This window comes from Ornithodoros turicata, chromosome 8 (genome assembly GCF_037126465.1).
Source record: "Ornithodoros turicata isolate Travis chromosome 8, ASM3712646v1, whole genome shotgun sequence".
Taxonomy (NCBI): domain Eukaryota; kingdom Metazoa; phylum Arthropoda; class Arachnida; order Ixodida; family Argasidae; genus Ornithodoros; species Ornithodoros turicata.
In genome coordinates, this window is record NC_088208.1 from 17757712 (window position 1) to 17775618 (window position 17907).

At 46.7% G+C, this 17907-nt stretch overlaps 1 protein-coding gene across 1 annotated transcript in view; it reads left to right on the forward strand.

The window, feature by feature from the left end:
* Window positions 1-17907, forward strand: part of LOC135367536 (nephrin-like) — a 36289-nt gene that overhangs the window by 2832 nt on the left and 15550 nt on the right. Inside the window, exons 2-4 of the mRNA XM_064600831.1 lie at window positions 7947-8273; window positions 16758-16938; window positions 17698-17902. Of these exons, the coding sequence (XP_064456901.1) occupies window positions 7947-8273; window positions 16758-16938; window positions 17698-17902 (713 nt within the window). The remainder of the gene's footprint in view (window positions 1-7946; window positions 8274-16757; window positions 16939-17697; window positions 17903-17907) is intronic.

Sequence of the window (17907 nt, forward strand, 5' to 3'; positions counted from 1 at the left end):
TTAAACCAGCAGCGCCAGGCCCGAAATCAACGTCTGTTTTTCATTGTGCTGGAACGTTAGATGGCTCCGTAATATTTTCAGACAAGAAATACGTGCACAGTAGCCGTCAATGGACACTAAATTACAAAAATTTCTCCACGCGATATGCAACGTGCTCTTGCCGTGAGAGCCATACAACTTCATCGCTACAGGAAGAAGGGTAGAAAAACCAGAGAACCGGTAAGGAAGTATGAAGGGAAGTGCCTCAGGATGAGAGACTTCGATATTTCGAACAGAAGAGAGAACGAGATTCTTCTGAAGAAGAACAATCTCTGTTCGAAATACCCGCCGCATTGCTGAGGCACTTCCCTTCATTCTCCACAGGAAGACTTGCTGAATACCGATGGAGATGCTGAATACCGATACGAACTGCGATGGAAGACTGATATATCATTTCTGCATGCTGCAGACGCGCTGGAGCTCTTCCGCAGTGTACGCCCAACAGCATGAAGAGGAAGTGACCGTACCAGTGGTTCGGGTCTTCGTAGGCCATGACGGCTGTCTTTAGTTGCTGGTGGAAACGTTCGACCAGAACATTCGAAGCCGGGTGTTTAGGCTGTCGTAAGCAGTCACGTGGCACCGATCGTGTTGAGCATTACCAGTAGAAATAACGGACGATTGGAATTGTCGGCCTACGTCCGTGGCGACCCAACCGAGGACGTCGAAACGCGCAAACCAAGAAGAGAGTAAGGTGTACGCAATATTGTTCTCGCAATGCTGTCTGTCACTGGCAAGGCTTCTGGGCAGCCGCGTACGTCTGGCCACAAGGGAAGACGCGGGTTGTGCGGTCGCCCGCGCATAAACCACGAACGACGCAACGGATGATGACGATAATGATGAAATGAAGAAAAAAAAGAAAAGAAAGAGGACAAATGTCTCCCCCACGAATCCCATTCCTCTAGTATTGCCGTAATAGTAACGGCACCATTCACTCGGTGAGGAGAAATTTTTGCACTTTCGCGAGCGAGGAATTACTGTATTTCTTCGCGCGCAATGTGACGTGAAGCAGTCGTTTGTTTTTGCAGTAAATTACTTTTATCGAATACGTATCCAATGACGGGTCATTAGCGAGTGCTCCAGAGCCACGTACGCGAGCCGACATTTTCCACGAAGACCAAACTATACCGGAACTATACCGCGTAAAAATAGTCATAAAACAAATTTATTCGCTCCTTCGCGGCGCGGCCACGTCGTAAAAATGTGCGTCATGAACCACACGCCCCGTTTAACGCAAGGGGGCGTGCTGTAAGACAGCTCACCACATGTCTGTGCTGCAAGATTCCAGATATGCCGTGCCATACTTAGCAAGATTGGCGCGCAACTTCTTGAAAGAACAAAACGGCGCGCAACATCTTCCAGACTGGAACTTGTATATAGGACGAGAACAAAGAACCACAAGTACGCCAAAAGTTCAACAGTACAAGTCTAGACGCTTCTTACTTTTAGACAGAAGAACTTTTTTATTTTTTTTTTATTTAACTATAATGCCAGCCAACTGAGGTCGGCCAAGGCATGAATGTACATACATCATTCAACGTACAACAACATTTCACTAAGTCGTATATGTAGCATGTAATCTATCACAAAAAGACTGCGACGACTGGGCACATACAACACTGTTTGGAAGAGCATTCCATTCAATAGCGGTGCGGTGAACGAAAGAATACTGGCAACAATTCACCCTCGGTCGAAAAGTGTCTACATGCCGGCAATGGCGAATTCTGCTCTGTTGAGTGGAACTGAGCGAAAACAAATTTCGATAATCAATTTTCAATTCGCCAGCTAAAATCTGAAAAAACATCTTCAGTCTATGCAATTTCCGACGGTGTGCCAACGGCTCAATACTAACCTTCTTCAAATACTTCAACTTCGTCAAATAACACGCTGATTGCACAGAATGATACCCTTATCACTGACTTACTTATTTTTACTTTTCCGTTATTGCTGATGAGTTAACGTTAACGCACGGCGCCTGTTTCCGAAAATTAATTTCGCTACATAGGCTAAGGTGACCTATGTTGAAGACAGTTGAACTATTTTGCTAATAGCAGTCCGAATAATCGCCTAAATTGAACCATAATTTGTTAACTGAATCCCCAAACCTTTGAGAAATGATCCACAAATTACTGTGGTGCTAAACCAGATATTTATTTCGTACGAGCTAAAAATGACAGGCTACATATTTTCATCAACTTACCCAACCCTATGGATAAGTTGGACATCAAAAAATTAATGCCCGGTTTAAATTTTTATTTTGTTTGGGCCAGCCGAAAGGTCAGCCAGGAGTAAAACACATGGAAACACAGGGCAGTGAGACAGCATCGTAACGGCGAGGTCATATTTTATTAGCCGAGGAGCAGAAGTGAGTATATTGGAAGTCAATGCTCGCGAAAGTTACAGATGGGACAAAAAAAAAGGTCCCTCTTACCTCGACCACATCTGCAAAACAGCGTCTCACATGTTTCTAAAAAGCCACGTGCAGAACGTCAACACGTTACTTCAAAGCCTCAGACAACGACTGTGTTCACCCTGGTGTCACAGACGCGAAAAAATTCTTGCTAAGAAAATGTCACGCGGAAAACCCAAACTGTCCTCAACTTGCCTCCGTCTTCAAGTAGCCCCGCTTTACCCTAAGTTTCGCAAAAGGGGGCAACCCTCCCGTTTTTAACAAAACAATGGGGAGAACGATGTAATTCTGGAGGACGGTCGTCTTGAACACTTCAAAAAAAGAAAAAAAAAACGGGGGTAATGGCAAGATCGGCTTAGAAGAACAGAGCTTTACCGCATAGCACGCTCCTAGCCCACCATCACCCCAAATGACAACAATGAGGCGGGGGGGGGGGGAGGCCATTTTTATTGAATTATGAACTGCATAACACCACAAAAGTGGCGTACACCCCCCGTTTACAGTAAATCAGGAGAGAGAACGACGTCACTCGGGATCATGGTTGGTTGGCTAGGTGCGTGCTATGTGGTGAAGCGCCAGCACCACCTCAGACGCTTTCAGACATATGTCGGCACAGTTCCCTTAGAAGTCGGCCCAGGACGCACATTCCCCCAGGGCGTGAGTCGTGACGTTGCCCACATACGTGAGGCCGACAACGGCAAGCCCTATCACCACCACCGCCAGCACCACCTCTTTTTTTTTTTTCAAATTTTTTCTGACGTCACCCAGCATTGTCGTCTGCTTCCAGGCCCGCAGTCTTCCTCCCTTGCCGGATGCCGCATGATGTCACAGTGTGTTGCTTCTAGCACACACTGAAGTGACCGCTTGAGAAGCACTTGCAGAAGTGATCGCGTCGTCTGAGTTTCTTCGTTTGAGTAAAATCTGCGCAGTTTTGGACCGAGATATTTCGTACACATGTTCCTGACATCCCAAAGATTACGGAATATCACAACCTTTGTGGTAGTACCAGGGGTCATTCAGAGCTCTGCCTTGGGCTACGGCACACTTTTTTCGCTTGAAAGAAAGCGAATTAGCAGACCACGCTTCGCGCTAAGTACGCTTCGGAGACTCTGCTGATTGACAATGTCCCGTGTCGTTCACACAGCAGTATATGTAATGTTTACAACCGGAATAATACAGAAAGAAGTGGCCGTCAGCCAGCAAAAGTGTTTTTTGCGTGTCGCTTCTCTGCCATAGGCATCATTGTGGTGAAAAAGTTTCTTTGGGACGCAGACCTCTCGTACGAAGACGAAAAGTTTTTTTTTCTTTAAATTTCTTCATGGAAGCAAGGACAACAAGAGTAGTCTGACACGGAAGTTAGTAGGACAGGTTTATAACTTGATTGCGTTCCATTACAGTTTCTTAAAAAAAAAAAAAGAGACTGGACACGTTGAGACTTCTAGCCGAGACTGGAGAGATGTCTTCGTTGAGACGTGCACAGAATATACGCTGTGCTGCTTCATAAAGCGCTCGGTTATCATATATCTTTTTAGAGGCAGTACGAAACTTTTTTCCCCTCCCAGAAGGGATGGTTCTGAAGACACAACCGAAGTTTTACGTTTCGGCCTCAGTCTTCAATACAGAAGAGATAGAGTGTGCTCTAAATTTTCCCAGGCAGCTCCAGATGTCTTACAAAGCTATAATCAGTTGAAATATGTTGAATTATAGAAGTACGTATCTCTAGCAGACTTGAAAAAATTATAATAAATCATCATCATCAGGATCATATCAATCTAAGACTATAAATCATCAAAGGTGCAAGAAAGTCTCGAAATAAAGTTGTTGTTGCTTTTTAGCTGTGTAAATCCTGTGCCTACTACAAGATGAGTATAAGTTGCTCAGACACGCCGTGTTCCGCGAGGGACTTTAAATACGGTGTGCCGGCTTGTGCTGATATTTTTGCACACGTTGATGAACCGGTGCGGTGGTGGTGGTGGTAAACCGGATGAACCGGTGCAAAGTGTGCAGAGGTAATCCACAGACTAACCACTATGTCGTCGTTCACGATCAGAGTTGTCTCGCGAAGTAAAACCATGGCCAGTGGAACTTCCCCACAAGTAGAGGGTGTTGGTAGTCCGTTTATGACGTCACCGTCAAGTTGCCATTTATGCCGGAACCTGCCACAGTGCCACCTAGATAACAGACGGCCAGCGCAGTCTTTCAATTGACGTCACACAACCTGGCCCCGCTGTCGCTGTTGGCGATAGATAGATGTGACGTCACGGAAAAGGCGAAGAAGAGATGAGCTCGAGCCCGACTGAAAATGTATGGCAGCAGGTCCAGGTGCGTGACGTTTCCTGAAGAGTGTTCAGGCCTTCTGTTATCTAGGCGGCATTGACCAATGGCAGCGTGGATGACTCAGAATCTTATCCATTGATTGGGTGCGATAGATACTGTACTTTGGTAGGGCCTATTGACTAGGATCCATTAACACTCTATCGTGCCAGGCCAAAGGTGTACGCGTCGCACCTTCAACAAATCAGAAGTGATAACGGAAAGTGCCCTCACTAATGAGTGCGAAAGAGGTAGTTATGACAACACAACCTAGACAAAGAAAGCTTGCTTACACGTCGACGTGACGTAACTGCTAAGAGTCAGCCAATCAGGATCGCGTTTTCAACGGCGGTAGCCAATCACGAACGTGCTTTTAGCGGTCGCAGCCATGGAGACGAAGCACCGTCGTCTGCGCGTAGTAATTGAACGTCGCCCCGCGTAATAAATGAGAAAACTTTAAAATAAAGAGCAAAATGGTCCCGTATCTTTCTAGAGACTGATTTTCTGGAAAGCGTGTTGCACTTTTTTGTTTTTATGAGATTCACGTTTACAGGTGCCAAGTCAGCTGCACAATCATTTGCGTGTTCTTGAATTCAAAGAACGGCGAATCGCAGTAGCAGACGAATTCTGACTTTATATGTCCACGTAGCGAAGGAGGGAGAGAAGGCAATAAGCAGGACTTCTGTATGTAGGTGGCGTTGGTTATGAGCAGGACAGAGTGGGGGTATCTACGACACAACTCTACAACGACGCTATTTCGCATTACGATACCCAATAGTCGCACTCCACACAAAGCTGTTGAATGTAACAACAACAACTTTATTTTTTTAAATTCCTTGTTAGCGTGACATTTTAATACAGACGTGGACAGATGGAGAGAGGACAACAGGATGGAGCGGGGGACAGGGGGTTAGTATGCGTCCTGGGCCGACTTCATGAGGAACTGTGCCGACATTCGTCTGGGAAGTCTTCGGGAAAACCCAGGGAAAACCTGACACAGCCCAGCCGGTGACAGGATTCGAACCCGTGTCACCTCCCAGTCTCGGCGTGGAAAGCGATCATCCTAACCACTAAGCCACGGGAGCTGGCAACTTTATTTTGTGATGATGAGTTTCGTTTCCTATGTCATGATCGGAAAAGTGGTTGCTTCCTTCCCCGACGTTACCTTATAGCAGTATTATTAGCGTATAGTAGTAGTCAATTACATTCTATAATAGCATATACGGTTACACTATACTCAAATCTTTCCATATACGTCAGTAAGTGCAACGCATACACCATATCAGAAATACGGGTCCTCTCACCCAAACCCATCTCACAACCTGAAGTGAAATGTTCAACGCACTCATCGTAATATCCCAGCGTTTTGGGTCAGCGACTTTTCCACGAAGCACAAAGCAGGAGCCGACCTCCTCCGTCCTCTTAACTACAGGAAACTTCTACCCTTCATTCCTAATCAAGGCTACAAGATCGAGAACCAAGATAAAAACCAATTAGAACTGAACCTCACCTATCCAGCTCCCGTCTCATTTCGGATGATTTCTCGAGATGGGATCTCCGATATCAGACACCCAAGTTACCTCCCGCCCCCCTCCCCTACCGCCTGGCACAGCGTCCGTCAGATCGATGGTCGAGGGCGCGGCTCTCCCCCCCCCCCCCCCCTGTGTGCGGAAAGGTGCCAATTGCCCCGTCACATAATGAACGATGGGTCGGGATCACACCTAAGGCCCACTTCGCCCTGGCGAGCTCACGCAAGAATGAAGAAGATGGGGGAGTTTCACAGCTCGACGGAGCGCAGCGTCGTTTCAGCGGACGTAACCCTTTTTAAAGTAAGAGCCGATATAAGGGGGGCTCCCACGCTCGCCAGAGGGCGCAAAAACGACGCGTGAAGAGAACTTTCATGACTGGGGGGGATTCGAATTTTTTTTCTTCCCCCTTTCGACTCATGTGTGAATGATTGAAGAGGTCCCCTGATTAAAGCAGCGACGATGGAGAGAGCGAGAAGATGGGATTGAGATGATACGGTGGGGGGGTGATCGGATAGCTTTGCAGGAGTGGGTCTTTAATGTCGTTTAAGCGGAGGATAGATGAGGAGTGAATTGACGGACGTATGGGCTATATTGTGATTGAGCCAACGTTTATTGGGGTAATGATATGATCGAGTGCGACAGCAAATCAAACACTTTGTGGTGAAGGTATGAAGGCTGGCTCGCGGTCTCCTTACGTCGGGAGCAGGAAACAAAAAAGTGTGCGAGCGAATTGGTATTTTGGCGCTCACCGAAGCCTTTGTCAGCATTCTGCCTATGGCCGCGTCATTATTTCCCGCATCGAATAAAGCATCCATGTAAGGATCCATTGCTCGCCAAGAGGTATTGTAGCCATGTTCAAGACCAAAAACAGAATTGCAGAGGTGGGCCTGCACTCTCAGGAAAAAGGGTGTGAAAAGGAGGTAACTTCTATAGTTACCACCTAGGTCCACATAGCGTCTGATAAAGGGTGTAAAAGGGTGGTAAAAGCAATTATTATACATCCAAATTGCTACGAAAGGCCTACGCGCCCTTCGCTCACCGAATCTGGCAACCCTATCATTCGTGGCAGAGAGTGAGGTAGAACTTTTGCAACCTTTTAGGCACAACATATGCGACAACTATTACCCCCTAAAAAGTGTAACTGCTCCACCCTTTTTTCTAAGAGTGTGGTTACTGCCACGACGCATCCCATTGGTATCGATTGACTTAGAATGACATGGAATTGCTAGCTTCCACAATCGAGGAGATAGCTACTCCAAACCACTTTTATGAGCGATATAGAGATTGATTAGCTGCTCGTCCCTCTATAAGGACCGCATGCGTTTTGCTGCTAATCGACGAGTTCAGAAAATCCCAGTGCTCTTTGCGCACGCATTGCATCCTGGGAGCTTACTGAGTGGGGGAACGAAGGATAATCCTTCACATATCGCTTTCGCTCACCTTGACACGTCATGGACAATAGACCGGTAGGGGAGAAATCGGAACAGTTTGGTGCCCCCCCCCCACTCATTTCTTTCGGATTAGTAAACTCCCACAGTTCAAAGTGACGCTAAGAACTCTGGGATTTTCTGAACTCGTCCAATAGTTCCATATCAATTACGTATTCGTACTGCGCACACGCTATATTTCTATATATTTCTCTAACATTTCCTTTTCAGCCGAGAGTGAAGTGGTGGCTCGGGAAGGCTCTCCAGCTGAGCTACCTTGCGACCTGGGCCGGCACCCACTCAGACGTGCAGCGTGGATTCGAAAGGAATCCCCGGAGAGGCCCATCTATGCAGTGCGGCTCGTCTCTGGCCGCGCCACGCAAGCCAACCGTTCTTCCCAACCAGACTGGGGATCCAGAGCGTATTTCTCTCTGGTTGAGCGACCAGCCAAGCTCAAGGTGACGCGGGTTCGAGCGTCCGACGAAGGCACCTACTATTGCGTCTTGGAAACTACGTCAGGGGTGAGGGACATGCAGACGGTGCACCTCAAAGTTGTCGGTAAGAGGCACGTCTGGAGAACACAACAAAACCTCACAGCGAGAACAGCCTCGAATAATTACATCATCTGTATTGGTGTACGGGTCGGGTGGGGGAAAAGGTTAGTCAGGCGTAGGCCAACTTACTAATGCTTTAAAAAACAAAAGAAGAAAAACAAAAGCAAAAAACGCGGGGGCCTTAGAGGCTGGTTGAGATGCCGGAGGCATGAAGAAAGCTCAAGAGGGCAGTCGTAACCGCCCCCTGGTTGTGCAGAACTGGGCCGAGCAGAGTGGCCAAAGGGACGTTGGGGTAACGGAGTTGTCGCAAGTGGCGATGGAGGACGAGTCGTTGAGAGAGATACCGGTTGCAGGATAATAGATTGTGCTCTATGGCGGCTTCCACGCAACAAGTTGTGCAATTCGGGGAGTTCGGCTTGCGCAGTTAATACAGGAGTGACGGTGTGCGTGCAACATTCATTCGTAGACGATGGAGGAATGATTCTCCAGCTCTATTGCAACGGCAGGCAATAATAAAGTCCCGCATGGGGGTCAATGAGGCGTCAATGAGGCGTAAGATATGACCATATGGGTCGAGTCCGCTCGGAACTGCCGGGTACGGACACAGCGCCAACAGGGTTGCCGCTGTTCAGCAGCGCTCTTCGACGTAAATGGTCGATACGATAAGTGTGCTTACTTTCTGTGTCGAGGTGAGCTATACGTTGACCTGTCGACCAACCGTGGCTGCGATGAACTCACACATAACGGGTGTTACCGTAAGTTTATAAGCTAGCGCGCGCCAGACGGCACGCGAAGTCCGTGTAGGTAGACCGGGACGTTGCCACGACGTTGCGGTTGGTCTTCCCGCTCGTGGAGAAACGCTGGGAAACTAACTCAACAACAAACGCAAGCGACGCAGAACGCGAATGTAAACACGCAGAACCGACACTACTGGTCCCCCGCAAACCGCCATATTGTATCCAGACCCATAGACATACCAGTGGCAGATGACATTTAATGTGTGGTGTGGAATTCAAGGAGACCGAATCCCTTTACTACTTACTTTTTTTTTTTTTTTTTTTTCACGTCCGTCTAAACGGGGTAAGGTATGTTGCAGAAATTCTGGAAGACGTTGTCCAAGACTACACTCTTAAAAATGAATTTCATCACATGGCTTGCTCCTAGCCAACCATCATCCCGAGTGACACGGTTCTTACCCCTGATTTGCTGAAAACTGGGGGCGTACGCCATTTCCGTGGCTATGCAGGTCATAATTTCTACAGAAATTGCGTACGCCGCCGTTGTCATCTTATCAACGGAGAGAACGTTGCCATTCGGGATGATGATGGTCGCATAGGGGTGTGCAATGCGGCGGAGCTCTGTTTTTAGAGAGTACCTTTACGAAATGCCCCGAAAAAGAAGAGAGAAAGCCTAGAAAAAGCGGCCGCCACCGATTCGATGAAACGACGTTCGATGAAACGTCTATTTTCCACGAAATGGCGTTCGACGAAACGTCCATTTTCCACGAAATGGCGTTCGACGAAACGTCCATTTTCGACGAAATTGTGTTCGACAAAACGTCCATTTTCGACGAAATGGTGTTCGACAAAACGTCCATTTTCGACGAAATGGTGTTCGACGAAACGTCCATTTTCGACGAAATGGCGTTCGATGAAATGTCACGGAACCTTATCACTGATTTACTGCTGCTGAAGTGACGCACTTTGAACACACATATTATAACCATTTGCACGTGCATTGTTTATTTCCATGCACCAGTTACCCTTCATATGGAGCTCGCCTAGACGAAATGTTGCGTAAAGACAAGGTATTTTAGCTAGGCTGCGGACATCGCGCGACATCTTTCGAACTTGTTTGCCCTTTATTCACGCATGGACCAGTACAAACAGATCATTGTCATCTTTATCTATTTCAATATCAACGGCCCATCGTCGACAGTGCTACACCTATGCTGACAACAAACCTGTCACTTCACCCTACACGGAATATTAGTGACCGCGTTTAGTGCGGTCACTGCGTTAACGGTCCTCAGTTCATGGCCGATGTCGCAAGGATACTCACTACAAAAAGGAAAGTTTTTTCGATGGCGCCAGCTGTTTTACGAATTATTCAGGCGAGAGATTTATGTGAAACACTTGGTATATAGTCAAAAGGACATGTTAAATATGTTTCACGTTTCAAATGTGCCGCTAAGTTTATTACGTTCACTGTTCATAGAGCTAGGTATCCGTTCTCAATACAAAGTGTGAACTCCTGTCACTAATGACTACGTGCACACTGTGTTTTTCACACATTTTGGGTGTAAATATCTTGTCCTTAGAGCACACATCTTACTGGTGTAGATTCCTCATCGTACGGACGGAAGTTTTTGAAATATTTTTTTTTCTACTTGAAGCACCATCTAATATGCCACATTCTAGAAAAACAATAATATCGAAATAAAAACATTTCGGTGGGAATGTATTCTGTCTCGAATGCTACGTTGTGTAAATGGACACTGTCCTTTACTGCGGACACATGTTCCTGGGTTTGAGGATCACAACGAACACACAAAAACACACAACGAACCTGGTCTGAGTTGGTTGTGTTTTTGTTCTCGTTGTGACATCCCCAAACGCGGGAAAATGTGTCTGCAGTCTGTACATCAGCTAGCTTGCCTATACTACTTCTTTCTTCTATACTGTCCTTTAACTTGAGTCAATGAACTAAAGAAGACGTGTGCAAAAACGCCCCTTCAACACGCCGAAAAGCGAAGAAAAGAAGAAGAAACGCGCATGAATACCGGTCATCGACGCGAATCACCGAATGAGCTACACGGCACAACCTGTTTAAGAAGCAGAAGCTAATCTTGCCCGCTTTATACTCACTGCTAACTGCAGTCACAACTGGTAGAGTGGACACATTGCCCTCTGAAGTCATGCCATCGCCGAAGTATTGGAACTTGTCTACGAACAGATCCAGACTGAAAAGTTTTGCGACGCAAGAATAGCACAAGGGCGAAGAGACACACACCACGACGTCGAACTTCCAACTCATTTTTAATAAAAGGAGAAATACATGTACCAATAAGCACTCTTGTGGAACACGTGGCAAGTTACAATCCTACAAAGTGCAGATATGCAATCTCTTCCGCTGTAAGGGCAACGGAGGTGGAGCCAACGCACTTATACGACTCCGTGCGGAAGATATGAAACACTCGTAGTATCTCCCTCTGGGTACGTTCTTTGTAGGCCCCCGGAATCGATGTTTATTCAGATACGGTGTACACGTGGCACCTGTTGACATGAACTGCAAGATACCCACACGGGGAGTTGCATTAGTCGCGTATTGACACACCGCTCCGTTTGACCTATGTATACCGTGTTGGATCTTAGCGGTATCTGGTACACAGCACTGAAGGCTGAACCGCATGGCACGAAAAACTATCCGAAAACTGTCCGAACCGAAATCGGGACCGAACATTTTTTCGTGCATCTCGGCATAGTGCCGTACTGCAAGTCCAAGTTCGGCCGAAGACTTTTGACCTTGAGGCACATCCCCTCTAAACCATTCAGCTCGATCAGATAATCCCTGTATTGATAGTTATAGAAGTCGCACACACGGCAACAGTCGACACGACTGCTACGTCATTGTTGCTATGGTTCTCCTTCCGGCTCAATAGCCATTGGATGCTTGCTACTTTTTCGGTTGGCGTCACTTCCCATTTCGGAGGAGCAATCTGACTTGGCCAGACCGACCCGAAATCGGCTCGGAATTCTGTTCGCCGAAAAAAGTTCGGTCCCGAATTCGGTTCGGAATGAATTCGGACGCTATTCGGGCCACGCGGTTCATGCTTGACACGACACTCCTCAAACTTTGTCCTGACCTACTAGGCACACAGTTCCTCGTGGAAACTGACGTGCAAACATTTTCCATGCACGACAGTGTCTTGTACCGAGATGCCCGCGTATCGAGATGTCCATGTAAAAGACATGTACAAGATACTCAAAAATGTATTTAAGACAAGATAATAAATACTGAGGTTAGAATGTAATTAAGATAGAGTACAAATACATGAAAATTAAAGTAATTAAGATAGATTACAAAATACTTCAAAAAGTATTTGAAATACAATTAAGATACTATTTATCCTTGAACGCAAAATGTCACCAGTCACTGGTCAATGCGGCATGTCGCCGCTATGTGACAGGAATCACCTAACCCCCGTGTACTACTCAAGTCGTCCCTGTGTGATAGGACTCATCTAAACACAAGTCCCCAAAAGATGACAAAGAGACACTACATAACTCCACTAGGTATATGTGACCCAGAACAAAGCAAACTTTAACAGGTCCCACAGGGCACACATAATAGAACCCTCACTTACAAAGGATTAGTACACACGGGCCAAGATCTCTAAATGGAGACTTCCAAGAAGGGCCAATGTCCGGGTCCAGTCCGAGGGACTCAGGAAATTTCCATTCAACAAGCAAGATAATGAAAAGACGAGACACAGCAAGTTTGAGAGGGAGATCCAAAATATGTAATTAGAGTATTGAGTAGAAAATACCATAAAATGTATTTCAAATAGAGTACAAATACACAAAACAAAAAGTATTGAGTAGAGTACCAAAATACCGCAAATTGTATTTAAAATACAGTATTTTAAATACAATACTCCAAATACGTACAAGTCTGCCATGTACCAGGGTGCCCGTTCACCAAAACGTCCGTGTACAGAGACGCCCGTACCAGCATGTCTTGTACCGAAGTGTCATAGAGTCGTTCACGAATCGTTCGCTCTAAAGCTACTCACTAAGACAGTGACATAATCCAGACCCCCCTACAGCCCTAACCCACAAATGTCTGGCGACTTACCCGTACCCCTTTTCATTCCCGTGCACCCCATACAGAGGAGCGACGCATGTCTGCAAGTACAGGGTGCGTGCAGAAAAACATGACCCGCATTTTTACATGTAACTCGTTGTCTACTTAGCCGAGGAACTTCCGGTGGCGCACGACGGCGCATTTATGCGTGCGAAATCTGTAGAAAAATTGTGGAAGCCATACCCAGCTTAAAAAGTAACGGAACAACGAAAACGTCGGCTTCCGTGCATCAGAATAGGGCAACATGGTGGACAATAGGGTGTATGTGAAAGGGCAACGTGGTGCACGTAGGAGAGTTGTGTTCAAGTACCGCTAGGGGAGCTATCGGTGCATAAATCGAAACGATGTCCCACATGGATGCTCATCGGCAGTACCCCTAGCGGTGCCTGCACATAACTCTCATGAGACCGAAATGCACTACCATGCACTGTCATGACCGCCCTATTCTAATGCATGGAAGCCCATGTTTTCGCGCTCTGTTTATTTTTTTACACTGAGTATGGCTTCCAGGATTTTTTTGTAGCTTTCGCACGCATAAATACGCCGTCGTGCGCCACCGGAAGTTCCTCGGCTAAGTAGACAACGAGTTACATGTAAGAATGCGGGTCATGTTTTTCTGCACACACCCTGTATATACGCATAAAGCTGTTACAACGTAAGCGTGACGACTACACCCCCTCCTTAACTTTTTGCAACATTGTCCGTGTTTACGACTCCGAATAAACCACTGCACTAAGTCAACCTCACATCGCCCTCCCGTTACGTTAAGGGCAACATAATTTTCAGTTCGCCTTTGGCATGCTCCTCTAACCGTGCAACGCCTGGTCATTTTCTTTTCCGTCTTGCCTTTCTGTGGTTTTTCCTCCCTTACGGGAGGTCGTGCAGTCTGACCGCACAGGACCTATGCTCCCCTGCGTTTACTTTGACATGGACCAGTTCCCCAATTTAGCCGAGAGCACAACAGGAGACGCTTCAATGCCCACGCATGCTGGTAGGCTGCCTCCTTCGGGCAGAAAATAGAATGAACCTGCGCTATGCCCTCGATGGTCTCGAAATAAATCTGGTTTATATACTTTCTGTCTATATATCCACCGCTGCACGCGAAAAAAACAGCAGAGGGGCTGCCGTACGGAGTTATACCGCAGCGAAGAATCGGCCCCAAGGACGTCAATAATGGTGTAAACGCAGAGAGAAGAAAATCAAAGAACGGGGAAGGTAGGCGGAGGATTTGTAGGGCGGATAGATGATGAACAATGTCTGCCAGCCGAAAACAAAACAAAAAATTAAGGGAAAGAAAGAAGGAAAGGAAAGAAAAAGTGCCGCGGGGCGCGATTGGGACTACACCGCGAGAACTTCCGCTGAGGCGGGACTCGACATTAATTTCAAGTACAAATGAAGAGCTCTAGAAAAAAAATTGTGACGTTCGTACGCAGTCCCAACTTCTGAAAGGGCCAGCGAAGTACAGTCAAGTAGAAGAGGGCAATGCAGCCGGCGATCACCCAGCTCATACCCAGACAACTCATATCAGGGCAACTCATACCACACTCAACTCATACCAGGACAATTCATACCAAGACAACTCATACAAAGCGGACTGATGCCACACCCACCTCCTTTTTTTTTTGCGGGAAGGGGTGTTGACTAAGGGAGTAGCTTTTTTTTCTTTTGTCCTGGTAAGATGAGTGTGGTATAAGATGTCCTGGTATGAGATGTGGTATGAGTTGTCCTGAGTGGGTACCTAAAACCATCATTATAGAGCAACCACCAGTTATGCGACAACGTAAGAGGTCACGTGCTCACAAGAACCAATAGCAGTACTACCTCATGGTGAACCAACTGCCCTAGCTGTCTCCCGGGGTTGATAAAATGGGGCTAATCCTGCGGTATGCAGCAGATGCCAGTTGGTCAGCTGTCCATTAATGCCGACGTGAAAGGGGGTTCATTGCAAGGTTGTGTCCATATCTCTCCACCGATTGATTTGTGTTGGGCACATGCTATTCTGTTGCAGTGCTCTAGTATTGCTCGTGGGATTCGTCACCATTTAGCGCAGACTTGTACAAAATACTGCGCAAAAGTATTTAAAATAAGATACTAAATACTCTACGGAAAAAGTATTTAAAATAGAGTACAAAATACTCAAAACTGAAAGTAATTTGAGTAGAGTACTAAATACTCTAAGAAGTATTTAAGATACCATTTAAAGTACTTTAGTATTAGCAGTAAGTGAAACGCGTACTCTGAACCTGGCCTTACAAATGAAAGGAATAAACTTCATCAGCCATGCATATCTTTCATTTGCAACGTCTTGGTGTCAAGTAATATTTGGTGAACTTTGGTGAACCCAAGTAAATTTTGTTGATATGTTCTGACCCAAAACTTCGTAATCCCTCCTGTATGTCGGTTCGGGTCTTTCAACCTCTGGCACGTGTTTATTGCATTGATGACCAAGGAAATAAATGCCGGGATTATCTTCACCTGGTGATTCACCTGGCAATATGAATAGGAACGGTTTTCTGACGAAGCTGGCTATTGAGAAGCAAGGCCAGGCTTGGGACCAGCCAATTGTACAAGAGGATAAATGACAGATTCCCGAATTCCCGAAAAAAAGAAAACGAAGAAAAAGGGGGTTAAATTCCAGTGAGCTGAAAATCTCGGCACGGCGGGAAGCGTGCTGGATATGGCTTGACGAGGAAGGAAAGTATTTTGAGTACTGAGTAGCAAATACCGAAAAAAGTATTTTAAATACATTAAAAATACTTGTCGTAAAAAAGTATTGAGTAGAGTACCAAAATACCGGGAAAAGTATTTAAAATACTGTATTTTGAGTACGTACTCAAGATACGTACAAGTCTGCATTTAGGGAGTGCTACGTGAGTTCGTGAAGATGACGGCCTCGTGATTCGCTTGACCTGCACCTCAGCTGCTGCACCTAACACTGCCAGGAGCTTAGCGGGTTGTGGTGCATATTGGAAATCGCAATGATTTTCCCTGCCAGGCCACGTTCAAGGATGGTGCGTAGTATCGACGCTAAGGGAGTCGTCTGTCAACACATCAGAGCGTGTAGGCGAAAAGTGTCGCCGATTAAGTTCGCAGCAGCTGCTTTGGCTTTCAGTCAGCTGGACTCGCCTTTCTTTCTTAGCCCCAGCGATATCCAACGAGACATTTGGGCATCAGTATCGCACGCCATGGATGAGTAACAGGTCGCGTAGTGTTAATGCAGGATACATTCTTATAGTTCAGTACGAACCAACGACTCCATAGTTTTCTTACTCGACCTAATCCGGACTATCCTCTTGCTAATGAACTTAAAATAACATTCCCTATGGCCTATCGTAACTTAACCTCACATAACTTCAGTAGAGAACGAAGGCTGAGTTTTTTCCAAAATACGGGTATAGTCACAGTGCCATAATCAGCGTCATAATTAATGATAAAAAGATAGAGCATTGAAGCTAAAGGTGTTTATTATGATACAGGCCCTCATGCAGTGGACTGCATTTCATCGGGTCATAGTTAATCTCAGGAATAGACGACGTCTGTAGTACAATTTCTTGTGACAGCGTATAATGTAACCATCCAGATGCGTCCATGCTGCGATTTCCTTTTCTGTCGCTTTCTTCAGAGCCCCCAGGTGATCCCCGGATGGAAGCTCGTGGCAGCGTTGGATCAGGTGGACCCTCTGGACCTTTTAACGAGGGAGAGCCCTTGCTGCTTGCTTGCGAGGTGTCTGGAGGAAGACCTACGCCACATCTGCAATGGAACAGAGACGGTCGCACCCTGCCCACGAATGAGACGCAGCCCAGGTCTTTATACGAACAATATGTGATCGAATGCTAGATTCGTCTTCTGTGCCCGATTGAGTGCAGCCATTGTGGTTTGGATGAAACGATAAACTCTTTAACGTCACTGAGCCATAGCCCTCAGGTAGTGAGCCATATGTTATATGCACGACCTACTAGATTATAGCCACCATGTCATAATCGGCAAACCTAATGAGGTGCCCGTCCGCACGATCCGCTAGTCGCGCTACCTACCGGCCCGCGAGACCTGTATCGTGATTGGACGATGGAAATTTGAATTTTGAACGCGCATAAGCGCACGGACGATCACCGTAGCAAACTCTACTCAACTCACTCTTAAAAATGAACTTCACCTCATAGCACGCTCCTAGCCAACCATTATCTCGAATGATATCGTTATCTGCTCTGATTTGTTGAAAACGGGGGGGGGGGGGCGTACGCCATTTCTGTGACACTTATGCTGTTCATAATTGTCACAGAAAAGGCGTACGCCCCGTGATTTTAACAAATCAAGGCAGATAACGATATCATTCGAGATAATGGTTGGCTAGGAGCGTGCTATGCGGTGAAGTTCATTTTTAAGAGTGCTCTACCAGACTCGTGGCGCTGTCGAACATTATGACGTCATTTGTTTACAAACGGGTAGAGGTCTATTCGCATAACTCCCATAACCATTGCACATCCACTGCACAGGTTGTGCACTATCGTGTGTATGTATCGTTCTGCACAGCATCCCCGATTGGGCTGATCTCTTGCTTCTAGGAGAGGCGTCGTGCGCTCGACCGTTTTATTGGTTCCCAGACGAGGAGATCTTGGGGCTCGACTGACGTGCATGGCCAGCAACAACGTCTCTGGACCCGGTGAAGTAGGGCTCACGCTGGACCTCAACCTGCGACCCGAATCCGTGCGCATCCAGGGCAGGCGGACGCCCCTTGCAGAGGGACTACCCGCCGAACTGCACTGCGAGGTCAG